Raw genomic sequence first — 14,462 nt, 5'->3', positions numbered from 1 at the left:
TGCTGAGGCAAATTTGCTAGAACTAAGTTTAGAAATGAAGCAGTAGATGGTGGGATTTATTATGTGGGCAGACCCTGTCACTAATGTGACAACATCTTGCCTATAGGCTGTGCACATTTTCTCATTTTTAGCAAACCATTTAAGGGAAATGAGCAGATCTTAAAACTGTGATGGCAGAGAAATATGGAACACTCTTATACTGACATGGATCATTGAATAGAGCTGTGAAAAGATGCCTTTTATGGATTCTAATGTTCAAAAACCTCCAGCTAGTGGCCATTTTGACTGTGGGATGGTAGACATTGTTGTCAAAAAGGAAAGATTTCCAGCTTTGTGATGGATCCTTCTGGCTCAGTGCTGCCTAAAGTAACTGCCAATGATGCTTTGGGATTTCAGATAAGAAGCTTTCTTTTGCCTTCTCAGCAGATGCTTGTGATTTTGCCAGGGACATTTTGAATGCAAAGCATGTGTTCTCTCACTGAACTATAGCCCTTTCTCTAAATGCTCATTGTCTAAAATGTTCTTGTGCATCTATATTTATGGACATTTATAGTTAGAAAGTTTCAAATCATGCACTGACACCTCACAGATATACATGCATCAGACCTATAAAAGCACGCCACTTCCAAAATCATACATTTCTTAAAGGTTCTATGTGTGTGGGTGAAGCATGTGTTTTCAAGTCTCCTATTGACCTACACTTACCCCATAAATTTCATAGAATTTGTTTAGGAAAGGAATACTCAGAGGTGATTTTGCCAGTTCATTTCCCTGAAATATAGCCTACTGCAGTGGTTCTCAACCTGGGATCCCCAGATGTTTTTGACCTTCAACTCCCAGAAATCCTAACAGCTGGTAAACTGACTGGGATTTCTGGGAGTTGCAGGCCAAACACATGTGGGGACCCCAGGTTGAGAACCACTGGCCTACTGCATCTGGTTTTTGTTGTCAATCTCCCATCCAAGTAGTAACCAGGCTGACTCTGCTTAGTTCTCAATATCAGATAGCATGGGATACACACAGATAAAATACCTAATGCATAGATTAATATCTAATGCATACCTACACCTGTTGATAAAACTCTACAAGCTAGCTGGCATCCTCTCCACCCCCTCCCCCCAATGCCCTGATAGGACCAATAATGTGTGGTCCTATTACCGGATAGGACCGATAATGTGTGGTAGTAGAACCTAAACTATGAGTCTGTTAAACGCTGACCAGCAATGAGGTTTGTATTGCTTTTATTGTTTTTATTGCTTTTACGGGTTTTATGGTTGTTTTGTCGATAATAATTATTGCTTATGTTAATTGTCATCACTGCTATAATTGCTGTCGTTAACTGATGTTATGTTTTTGTTGTCATGTAATGTGGGCATTGAACTGTGCCTTGCTTGTGTAAGCCGCCCTGAGTCCCCCCCCCCCCCGGGGTGAGAAGGGTGGGGTATAAGCGACCGTAATAAATAAATAAATAAATGTCCAACAGGAAGTTGCTGCTAAATGTGAGAGAAATAAGGTTGAACACTGTGAAAGCCATCCACTACATGGCTACCAGCCTCCTCCCAGTAGACTCAACTCAAGGAAAAGCTTTATGAGAAGTACCACTCCTCTTGGTGTCCCCCCAGCAACAGCAAGGGTGTCCCTCTGGACAGCTAAACCAGGAAATCCCAACTGGATCACCCCCCCCCCCCCCGTGAGGGTGTTCCTCCAGGGGCAAACCAAGAATGGGCAACTTGGAAGTCCCTAAACAGACTCGGAAGTGGAGTGGGCAGATCAAAAGACAACCTGGCAAAATGGCACTACCTAAACGAATCCCACACCTTATGTGACTGTGGAGCTGAACAGACAATTTCACATCTGTATGTTTGTCCACTATGCTCTGCCTCATGTACAGAGGAAGAATTGTTGGAGGCTACAGACAATGCGGTTGCTGTTGCCCATTTTTGGTCAAAAGATATTTAGCCACCTGCGCTCCTTCTATTTTTATCGGTTTTATACTAATTTATGCAATGCTTTTGACATGAAATAAATAAATAGATTAAAATTCTTTGAATTTAAATATACAGCTTTTATTTCTAACATTAATTTTTCATATTCTCATTTGCCCTTTTTGTTTTATTATTGTTTCCTGATGGTGATTCTGTACATATTTACTCATTTCTACAGTCCTTACTACCAGGTAAGGAGCTTACTAATTCTATTAGTGCTGCTTTGGATTCCATGATGTTTGGACAGCAGAATAAAGGGCACCATCTCTTAGACTTATTTTGTTTTTACCATGTCCTTATAAAATCATAGAGTCATAAATTTGGAAGAGATTACAAGAGTCATCTAATCCCATGCCCTACTCTGCACTTCCTCCTCACTTCCACCCATACTGCCTCCTAAATAAATCCTGAACTTTTACAACTTCACCCATGCACTTCTATATATTCCTGATTCTGATAAATCTGAAACAAGCTGCTAGGAGACAATGGGTGGACAGGAAGAGAGCATTTTAGAACCGGTTTGTGAAATTGTTGTAGTAGTGTTTAGAACAAGAGAAAATAGTACTTCCGAAAAGCTATCCAAAGTGCTGACCCTCTCTCCACACACAAGAAAGCTCTTTTGAAGATCAGACTACAATCTGAATTAGATTCCCCACCCCAATAACACAGAAATTGTCAGCTATCACATTTTGCGTTAATAATTGCAGGAACTGGAGTACAAACAGGAATCAATCACGGAATGTTGTCCAGATGTCGATATATGGAAAAGTCCTCCCATCTGAAGTGCTACATAACTACTGTATTTACTATAGTTATACCTCATTATCACTACATCTTTCTTTCCTTATGCTTTTGGTAGCTTTAAAAAATACCCATGAATGAGCAACCCACGGGGCTCTTTGTGCCCTCTGTCCCTCCACTCCAAGCATCCTGCCTTGGCTCAAAGGCCAAATCATTCACACACCGCTTTGTTCTCTGCTTCCTGGGTACTCCTCCATACAATAAACTTGGAAGAAATCAATGACATCCTCCTCATTCACAGTCCAGTACACTGTGATCGATGTGCTTGTGGCTGAGTTCGGATCTTGAGGCTGTAATTTTGGTGTCTGTGGGACTGAAAGAAAAGAGAAGCAATTATTCATTATGTTGCTACTCTTGAGGATTGCATGTACCAGCAGGCATTTGCCATTATAACAAGTTATCCTTAAAGCCACCCTGGAAGACTACACTGATCTTAGGACCTTTACACTGATCTTTAGGACCAGTAGTGAACAGCACATGGGTTGGCCATTCTCCTAATTAAATTTGCAAACTAGTTTCTGAAACTGGGTTGCTGTGAGTTTTCCAGGCTGTATGACCATGGTCCAGAAGCATTCTCTCCTGACATTTTGCCCACATCTATGGCAGGCATAATCAGAGGTTGTGAGGTATATTGGAAACTAGACAAGGAAACTAGAAAAGCCTTGAAGATGCAAGGCTTTTCAATGCTAATCAAAGTGATTAATTGCAACATTCACACTTGCTTCCAACAGACAAGAGTTCTTTCTTTCTTCCACAGATATATAAACTTCCCTTGTCTAGTTTGCAATATACCTCACAACCTCTGAGAATGCTTACCATGGATGTGAATGAAACTTCAAGAGAGAATGCTTCTGATACATGGCCATACAGCCCTGAAAACTCACAGCAACTCAGTGATTCTGGTCATGAAAGCCTTCAACAACACATAGTTTCTGAAAGTCAAAGAGCTGCATCCTAAACATTTTTACAAAGTACAATTTATTGCCATTGCCATCAGTCTGTCCCATCCATTAGGGAGAGGGGGGTGATCACCTCAAGTGCCAGCAGTTCAAATTCTGCTATTATCTCATCCCAGTACCACTCTCACAGTTGCTACAGAGGCTCACTTGCAGATATAACTATGCCTCATATGTCCAATGCTGTAGAATCCTCTAAGTAAAGCACAATGAGTGAAGCAATCTGAGGGACCACTTGTACCAATAACATGGCATGTTTCCAAAAAAATTCAATCTGGAATTATTTTCAGAACAAAACTGGTGTATGGCTCCAGTCCAAGAAATGATTGTGTTCTGGCCCCTGTTCACATGGCTCCTTTTTTCATTCACAATCAAAATGGCCAGTTTAAGCATCATTTTTAGAACTTTTCAAAGTGTAGTTTGATTTCCATCTTGTAGCTACACATCAGTTTGTCTAGCATGGCCATCATCAGTATTATATCAATGTATTGTCGAAAGATTTCATGGCTGGAATCACTGGATTGTTGTAGGTTTTTTGGGCTGTATGGCCATGTTCTAGAAGCATTCTCTCCTAACGTTTCATCTGCATCGATGGCAGGCCTCCTCAGATGTCTGTTGTGAGGTCTATTGGAAACTAGGAAAACTGGGTTTATATATTTGTGGAAAGTCCAAGATGGGAGAAAGAACTCTTGTCTGTTGGAACTAGGTGTGAATGTTTCAATTGGCCACCTTGATTAGCATTTGATGGCCTAACTGTTTTTATGTGTGGCTTGTTACTGCCTGGGAAAATCCTTTGTTGACAGGTGATTAGGTATTCCTGATTGTTTCTTGTCTGGAGTTCCCCTGTGTTTGAGTGTTGTATTATAGCAGTTTTAGGCCTCATGCACATCTTTACCTGCAACATTAAGAGGACAGAATTGGCAGGGGAAGGGGTGTATGTGTGTATGGGGGAGGGGGTGTGGTAGTCCATGCAGACACATCTTGAACATCACAGCCCATCTGGTGGCCCCAAAGAACTTTGGCTATTTAGTCCAAAGGTCTGAAAAGAAATTTGTGACCACCTTCAGATGAACCTACACAGTTCCAAGATCAGGGACCCCTATGAGACAAATCCTGGGCGGTTTGTAAGTGCATTCTGTCAAATGTGGACCTTTTCAGATCTTCAGATTTAATCTCCATGGAAACCAAGAGTGTAGGAACACAAAGATTGTTCCATAGTGGGGCTTGTTGCATGCCCACATCTCCTTCTGTTTCTGCCCTACTTGTTCTGCAAGCAATTCTTGGTGTAGATCATCCCCCAAAGTCTCCCAGGAATTGTAATTAATTAAGGATACTAGTTTGCAGAAGAAGTATGATTTCTGTACTACAGAACATTACTCTCCTCACTGCTTAGGATCTTGACTTCCCAAAGACGAGATCCACTCAGAAGCTTTGTGGGATGGTATAGCATCAGTATCTGATTTATATACATTCTCTTTAAGCAAGTCAACAATCAGAACTAATGAGAAGCGAATGTCTTCAAAGGATGGATTTAAAAAACCAACACATTTCAGTGTTAAATTATAAGGCAAAGCAACAACAAAATCTTCTCTTTTTCAGATCTACCATGGCTGAATTTCCATTTGATGTATTAAGATCTACTGAGAAAAAACCTCTCTTTCTTCCCCCCACCTCTTTTCAGTTCATTTCCGAAGCAATTGTGAATTCCTGTGGCACAAAGAAAGCAAATGCTGACATTTGCACATTTCTTGTTGTTAAGGAAAATAGCTGCTTGTCATTCAAAATATTTTTTCCTTCCCTTCATCAAACACAAACTAGATTATTTCTGTATTTACTGAGACAGGAGACACAGACATTATTTCAGAGTATAAAACCCAAGGACAATGGAATGGAAAAGAAGCACAACAAGATAACAAACAGGGAATTCCTTCTTGGCTCTCCCATTGTTTCTTTAAATACTTAGAATCATAGAATAATAGAATCATAGAGTTGGAAGAGACCTCGTGGGCCATCCAGTCCAACCCCCCTGCCAAGAAACATCACATTCAAAGCACCCCTGACAGATGTCCATCCAGTCTCTGCTTAAAAGCCTCCAAAGAAGGGGCCTCCACAACACAAAGTTCCACTGCTGAACAGCTGTCATAGTTAGGAAGTTCTTCCTCATGTTCCTTTCTTGTACTTTGAAGCCATTGTTCTGTATCCTTGTCTCCAGGGCAGCAGAAAAGAAGCTTGCTGCCTCCTCCCTATGACTTCCCCTCACATATTTATACATGGACATTGTGTCTCCTTTCAGGCTGCTCTTCTTCAGGCTGAACATGTCCAGCTCTTTAAGCTTCTCCTCGTAGGGCTTGTTCTCTAGATGCTTGATCATTTTAGTCGTCCTTCTCTGGGCACATTCCAGCTTGTCAACATCTCCCTACAGTTGTGGTGCCCCTAATTGGACACAGTTTTCCAGGCATGGTCTGACCAAGTCCGAATAGAGGGGCAGCAGGATTTCCCTGGATCTAGCCACTATACTCCTATTTATGCAGGCCAAAATCCCATTGGCTTTTTTAGCTGCCACATCACATTGTTGGCTCATGTTCAACTTGCTGTCCACGAGGACTCCAACATCTTGAGCCAGGCGTCTCCCATTCTGTATCTTTACATTTCGTTTTTTCTGCCTAAGTGAAGTATCTTGTATTTGTCACATTTGTCACTTTACTTAATAGTAAAGAGAGAGCCAACCAGTCAGGACCATAGCATCCTCAAGGCCTCTTCCACATCGCTATATAATCCACATTATCTGATTTGGACTGTATTATAGGTGTCTATACTGCCATATAATTCAGTTCAAAGCAGATAATCTGGATATAATGGCAGTGAAGAAGGGGTCCAGTGCCATTTCTCCCAAAATGTCCCCTCTCAGATCTGTTTGTTGCTTTGTGTGAAACATTAATTTGGAGATGGGTGGAAGCTCATTTTAAAAAATAGCAGAGGAGGTAGGTGTGTAACTAAAATGAGAACATTATGTACCCATAAGAATTCTGCCCCACCCCCATGACATTTTCCTTCAGTTCCCAAATTTCTAGCATTTCAGTATCGTAAAAACCCGTTGGGCATTTAGAAAGGGAGCTGACAAAGTTATCAAGGAGTGCAAACACAGCAAATGGAACAGTTCTAGGTGTGAATTATTTTAAGTGACCATCTGCAATGCTAGAAATTTGGAGTCTGAAGAAAGTAAATTGGAGGGGGATACAGAATTCTTATCATTTTGCTCCACTCCTGCTACACTCCTGGCACAGCAGGACTTATGTAAAAAGCAAAACATCCCACCTCTTGTCATGTTTCTCCAATCAGAATGCTTTAGAAAACAACTGTGGTACAGCCACCAGATCCCAGGTTTGATGGACATCCATGAAACCACATTTAATAACAAACCATATTGAAACAAAGGACCTCTGTCTGGTCCAAGAATAGCACTCAGTCACGCTGGAGGATCTAGAAAATGCCTAGAGGGAACCTATCTTGTTGGACACGAGTAAAGAAAACCACAGATACTCACACTCATACTGCATTAAATGGGATGGGAAGTGAGAGAAATCTACCCCTAAGAAGGGAAATTCACCCTGAATGAGTTATCTAGGGGAAAAGGTGTCTCAACTGAAGCTTTCTCACCAGTCCTTGTTTTTCAAAATCCAATGATCATAGGAACAGAAAGTGAAGTGAAATCTTCTAAACAGGAGCACAGACAGCAAAACAAACACCACAGGGGTGTTAACCCTTCCCTATGCTATCCAAAGATAGACAGCTAGCTAGCTAGTTAGTTAGCTAGTTAGATAGATAGATAGATAGATAGATAGATATGGCTGGAGTTACACTTAAAATGCAACTATTCTGATTTACATACAAAGTCAGCTTAAGAACAAACCTACAGAACCTATCTTGTTCATAATTTTCCTGTACCACACTCCTCCTACTTGCCATTAAGAAAGTAATATATTACAAATGCACTGCTTTTTTACTTACACCATCACTGTAATTATTTTTAAGTTGTTTATCCCCAATTCTCTCCAAACAACTTATCAAAGCAACTCAATATTTAGAGAGTACATTATTGCATTATCTTAATACATGATTTTTAGTTGTTATTAATTGGCTCTCAGTCTACCTCCCTTGTCATGAAGTAGTATGCCTTTTGTTCAAAGTTATGGTCAGGTTATTTTCTGCCAATCAAAAACAGAAAAAAACCTGAAGGTCCAAAAAGATGCACAACTTGCTTTTTCTGCCTCATCAGGTGGGCCAATATGCCCATCGTATGCTGCTTCCCCTCCATTTTTGGCAAAGAACCCTTCACATGATGCACAGGTACTTCCTAGCAGGCTTTGTCCCAAAAAGGGAGAGGAAGCTGCGCACGCTGCCACTGCGGCAACCCTGCGGCAACATGGGAGCCTTCCCATGCTGCCTTCCCTGTAATGGGGGTAGCAGGGGGCAAGGCTTTCCCACATGACTTGAAGGGCAAGGCAAGGCAGGCAATGCAGGGCATAGAGCAGTAGCTTCTCCATATCCCTTGCTGGGAGCCCATGGATTCACCCCGATGCAGGGCAAAACCATGGCCTTGTTTATGAGGTCTTAAGGATCAGATCAGGAGGCAAACTTTTTAAAGTCTTTCTTCTTAACATACAAATAAACTTGCTGCAAATGACTGCATAATATCTAATCCAAACCTGCAGGTGACTTCCCTTTTTAGTATGAGTAAGAAGCATTCGTTGTTGCTTCTCTAGTTCTTTCTCCCATCATCCAAACACTTTAGCACAATCAGACTTCACTTCAAACTGAGCTGATTACTAATTATATGCACCAGCTCACAACACCAATTTCCTTTCCCAAGCACATTTCATTTTTAGGTCCTGATATATTTTCAAGCCTGACACCAAATTGTTCACACAGATTCTTACCAGGGATGTGTTTTAAGGTCTGGTCACCATTTGCTGTACCACATGCATAGTGTTTGAACTGCGAAAATGAACCAGGCATCTTTTCCAAAGTCAGAATATTCTCCACGGCAGAAAGCAGCCTATGGGAAGCAAAATATAGAGAGACATTCGAAAGCATTCTAACATTCACTTGTCAAACTCAGTCCTGTAAAACAACCTGTTATATCCACAATAAGGCCTGAAAAGTCTCCATTTGAAAAAACAGCCTAACGAATCCTGGACAACAACTCATAAAAAATAGCACTATTATTTTTGTCTGGGGAAAAAAAACAAATGTTGCTGTCCACCAGGAAATGGAATAAACTGAAGAGAAAGAAAATCATGACAGGATTGGGTTGTTGTAGGTTTTTCGGGCTATATGGCCATGCTCTAGAGGCATTCTCTCCTGATGTTTTGCCTGCATCTATGGCAAGCATCCTCAGAGGTGGTGAGGTCTGTTGGAACTAGGAAAAAGAGTTTATATATCTGTGATTCCGGCCATGAAAAGCCTTTAACAATACATTCATCACAGGATTGAAAGAAATATCTTAAAAGTGGAAACTGTGCCTGAGGAGACCCTAAGTGTAACTGACATTCAAAAATAAGGTTTGTGTCCAGATTTTTAGAAGGTCTATTTAGGCATTTGGGGATGCTTTGAATGCGATTGCCCTGCTTCTTGGCAGGGAGTTGGACTGGATGGCCCACAGGGTCTCTTCCAACTCCATGATTATATTATTTAGGAGATGCTTAATATCCTTAGAAGGATGAAGCAACAGCACCCTCTTTATTACCACTGGATAACAAACCAAAGTGGCTACCAAGGGCCCACTGTACATATGTGTACACACACACATGCATTCTATATATATATATATATATATATATAGAGAGAGAGAGAGAGAGAGAGAGAGAGAGAGAGAGAGAGAATACATAGTAGGACATACTATACTATACTATACACTCATGTATAGGTCAACCTCATGTATATGTCGACCTTAGGCCTTGGATAAGTAGAGGGTTATTCCTCAGTGAAGGGGAAAGTACCAGTACTGCCTCAGTGTCCCACCACACTTGGACACTGCCACTGCCATTTTCTTGTCCAGATATTCAAAAGAGCCCAGAAATTGTGTAATGTTGGAGAGAGTAGAGGTAATTGGTTCTTATTTTAGATTCTCACAGGATGTATTAAGGATATCTCCTTTTGCCACTCTACTCAAAAATAATAAATCAACTCAGGTTTTTTGGGCTGATTTTTAAAAATAAATTTCCTATACTTATACACGAGTATATACAGTACTTTGAAAACAAACTGGTTTGCTATGTTTACAGCCTGGAATCCCCACTGATGTCTCTAAAGGTTTTGAAGCAGCAACTGAGGATAGAATTGAATTGCTTAGTATCCTAACTTTTACCCAGTTAGATCCCTAATAATCCTTCCACTTCATCCAGCAGAAAAAGATCGAATGAAAGAATAAGTGAGCGGAAGAAGAACAAAATAGCCAGATTATCTCTTGCTGGCTCAGAGCCTTTAAACCTTAACCTTTTTGACATTTTGACCCTTGGGATGTTGTGGATTACAATTCCCTCAATCTCTTATCATTAGTCATATTGCTGAGAATTTCTGGGAGTTGAAGTTCAACAATAACTGGAGGAATTGCTTTCGTAACAATGGTTATACATTTTACTATAGAAAATAACCTGCAATTATAAGTACTGTTCATATACTTCTTCAGCTTAATCAAAAGTGGCTGTTTTAGACATTTACACAAATCTGTTCTGCAGTGTATACAGTGGTCTATGCAGAAGATGCTTCAGCCCTACTTCATAAGAAGGAATTCAGTCAGTTTAGCAAGCCTTGCAAATGGTGATTTGTTATCAGTAAATGTTTGGTTTTTATATCTATTGTATACACCTACAGTATATACCCAGGGTCACAGGCCAAAAGGCATTGCTTGTGGAAAAGTTTAGAAAGCCTTGCTCTAGATTAATACCTGCAAACCGCAGACTGAAAGGATATTAGAAGTTGTGAAGCAAAAGGACATTTGGGTCTTAGATTCAAAGCCAGTTCAAAGTGGGGGGGGGGGGGGAACCTAAGAATTGAAATGGATAAACGGTATCCTTTGAAGAATTTTACGTGTGATAGAAAATGAACTATAGTCTGGGAAGCTGATTGATTCCAAAGATACAATGTAAAACAGCTGGTGATGAGGCGTTAACAACCCCAAAAACAGATGATGGAAAAATGAAAGCAAAATGGATTAGAAGTAATTAGCTCTTGTTTGCTGAGCTCATTACAGAGGCAGAAAATAATGCATTTTTAACTCTGATACAGAATGAGTATCAAAGAATGTAAAAGAGGCATTTATGCAAAAGACTGATGTGTCATTTCTAGAACATATTTATATATAGGCAAATGAATTATTGTTTAAATGAGATATCATAAAGACTGTATGCTGTATTTTACTTACTTATTTATTTCTCGTATTTCTATCCCATCCTTCTCAACCCCCAAAGGGGGACTGAGGACGGCTTACAATGGGCCCCATTACAAGGCCATTACATAACAATTACAATAATTAAAACCCCATAAATATAAAACATAATTAAACAATACACAAGTCATCATTAAAACAGTAAAACAGTCTCGTCAGCCTTATCGTCGTTCCAGTCACATCCCTTTAAGGTGCTGCTTGCATCTATTGTCCAAAAGTCTGGTCCCAAAAGCATGCCTTTAATTTCTTTCGAAAAGCCAGGAGGGAGGTGGCTGATCTTACCTCAGTTGGGAGTGTGTTCCATAGGCAGGGAGCCACCACCGAGAAGGCCCTGTCTCTCGTCCCCGCCAGGCGCATTTGTGCTGTTGATGGGAGCGAGAGCAGGGCCTCCCCGGATGATCTTAGATTTCGAGGTGGGACATAGGGATGGATGCATTGGGACAAGTAAGCTGGGCAAATGGAACCCGCAGCAAAATGTTTTAATATAACCTCATATCTCCCTAATAGAAACACTTATGTTCCAAATTCCTGCCAGTCACATTTTCTTCTAAGAGACTACTAGTCAGACTTCCCAATCTGGCATTGTCCCCAGCTGAGGATGATGGGAGTTGCAATCCATGCCTCAATTTGTGTGTCTGAAAATGATGGGGTTTATAGCCCAACAGACTCCACTAGGATGCCTCTATATGAATTCCAAGGCATTCAGGTAGGTCAATTCATAACTTTCCTTTCTTCCCAGGGTTTTTTCACACTCCACAATTACAGCACTATGTTTCTGCTTGTTTAGGGTTCCCAGATCTCCTTTCCATGTTTCAAGCAAACAGTGGAATCTGAAGGGAAGAGTGCCACCATGAAAATAAAACACATTTTAATATGTGTGTGTTACTAGAAGCTGCGTTGATATTGCTGCTGTAGACTCCTTGGGGCTCCCTAATGATTTACCACCTCTTTCTCTCAAGTTTTTCAACTATGGCTAGAAACAGAGTCCAGCTGAAGGAGTGGTCAGTATGGGAAAATACTGGACTGCCTCTGGAGTCACTGAAGATGGTACTACCAGATTGCTTCTTTTGTGGCCTTTCCCCCTCTCCCGGGGCTCTTTCACACTGCAGTTATAATGTTGTGGTTCCACTTTAGTTACCATTTCTTATATGTTTCAGTGGCAAAATATTACCTACAACAGTAATTTGTTAGTACTACAATGAGTAACTCTACAGATCACTTTTCTGTAGGGCAATAACAGCAATAAATAATGGTTGAATGAATGGATAGAATACAGATTGACCCCTGTATCCACAGGGTATACATTCATGGAATTCATGTGGATAGGCAAAATGATGGGTAACAGTAAACATTATTGAAATGAAAAACTTCTGGCTCGAGAATATCATAGAGTCTTGTTGGAGGACCTAGAAAAGAGGACATATTTTATCAGACATGAATGAATGAAACTGCAGATACAGGTCCCATGGATGCAGGGGCCATACTATGATAGGTAACCAGTTCTTCTTTAAAAAGGTCTCCACATAGCCAACACCTTTTCACCACAAATCACACTCTGTCCAGATAATCCTGCAAGTAAAAATTTATTTAAAGAAGAGTATATAAAAATAAGCAAATATAAAAAATAGAATAAAAGTTCAAAAAGTTATTTCCAAGATAACCGAGAGTCCAAAATCCTTTCAAAATACAGTCTCAAGAGTTAAACCCCAGAAAAATCCATAAACATGATAGCATGAATCTAAGGCAGGCAATCTATGCCACACATTAACTAGGAACAGGAACAAACTTAGAAACTTGAATACATGAATTCCAAAAACATAGGACCAAGAACTGAGAGCTGTTCACCTGAATAAAACATTGCTCTCACAAAGGATTGTACCAACAGGAACTGCTTTAAAAGGTCTCAATCCCTCCCATGACATCATTCCTCACACACCTGCTTTTCCTTTCCTTGTCTCTAAGCCTCTGGGAAAAGCGAGTCTTTGTTGCATACTCTGCCCCCAAAGTTACAAGCACCTTGACCTGGACAAACATTTGTCTCCCACATTTCTCTCAGACTGCACTTCTGACAGGTTCTCATGAGAACTAATATTGTTTTCTCCAGTCTCATGGGAACTGCCAGGAGATTCCAAAACAACTCTCTCCAGGCCATTTCTATCCTCCTCTGGGCCCTCTGAATCTATCCCAGCATACCTTTCCTCATCTTCTGAGAACTCAGAATCTGACCAGGCTACAACAAACCTCATCAGACTCAGAATCACCCCTGTTTCTAGAGTCTCACAGAACCCATTATATGATGCAAAACTATTTCTAGCTGTTCTCCATGGAACTCCATCTTTAAAATGTGCTTAAAGTGTATAGAAATGGAGGTTTTAGGAATCAGGTGGCAATTGTCTTCAGATCTCCTAACTCATGCAGAAACAGGTAAATTTGCTTATTTATGCATGGGATGGGAACTGCTTGATTCTCCCTTGTTATATCATTTTAGTGATGTTAAAGAGTGGATGTTCCTGTGGGCAGTCACAAAATGAGCCTTGATGCTCCTTTTCTCCTTTTCAGTAATCCTCTTGCATGAAACTTTTATGGTAATTTTTAACAATAATTCCTTCTTCAGGAATTGTGCAATTTAATGTATCACCACTTTGCTCTGGCTATATTTCCCCCCTTTTTTAGACCTAGATCTTGGACTTCCACAATTGCGAAGTTTCGCTTTTAAAAAGAAAGAAAGAAAAGAAGAAGACTGCAGAATGGGCAGAGAATACACTTGCCCACGTGATAGCTCAGAATATGGAGAATTATAATAGAAACAGACAAAAGTACATTGCATGTGATGGGGTGAATATATTATGAATTTTGCTTATAAATGGAACAGAATGAAACATCATGATAAGAAGACAATTCCCCCTGCTCCCTGTCCCCATGAGATGAGGTCCTGTGTAGTGCTTCTACTGGAGAACAAGCCCTATGAGGAGCAGCTTAAGGAGCTGGGCATGTTTAGCCTGAAGAAGAGAAGGCTGAGAGGAGATATGATAGCCATGTATAAATATGTGAGAGGAAGCCACAGGGAGGAGAGAGCAAGCTTGTTTTCTGCTTCCTTGGAAACTAGGACACGGAACAATGGCTTCAAACTACAAGAGAGGAGATTCCATCTGAACACGAGGAAGAACTTCCTGACTGTGAGAGCCGTTCAGCAGTGGAACTCTCTGCCCCGGAGTGTGGTGGAGGCTCCTTCTTTGGAAGCTTTTAAACAGAGGCTGGATGGCCATCTGTCAG

At 40.7% G+C, this 14,462-nt stretch overlaps 1 protein-coding gene across 3 annotated transcripts in view; it reads right to left on the bottom strand.

Annotated features, from left to right (window-relative positions):
* The window catches only part of CMYA5 (cardiomyopathy associated 5), a 97,707-nt gene that overhangs the window by 35,395 nt on the left and 47,850 nt on the right, over positions 1-14,462 (bottom strand). For all 3 annotated transcript variants that reach the window (XM_060761608.2, XM_060761609.2, XM_060761610.2), the window contains 2 exons: positions 8,680-8,798; positions 2,950-3,099 (listed from right to left, as the gene is read on the bottom strand). In XM_060761608.2, the coding sequence (XP_060617591.2) occupies positions 2,950-3,099; positions 8,680-8,798 (269 nt within the window). Of the gene's footprint in view, positions 1-2,949; positions 3,100-8,679; positions 8,799-14,462 lie in introns of those variants that run through there.

Source organism: Anolis sagrei, chromosome 2, assembly GCF_037176765.1.
Source record: "Anolis sagrei isolate rAnoSag1 chromosome 2, rAnoSag1.mat, whole genome shotgun sequence".
Lineage (NCBI taxonomy): Eukaryota > Metazoa > Chordata > Lepidosauria > Squamata > Dactyloidae > Anolis > Anolis sagrei.
This window is presented reverse-complemented; position numbering and strand designations above follow the sequence as displayed.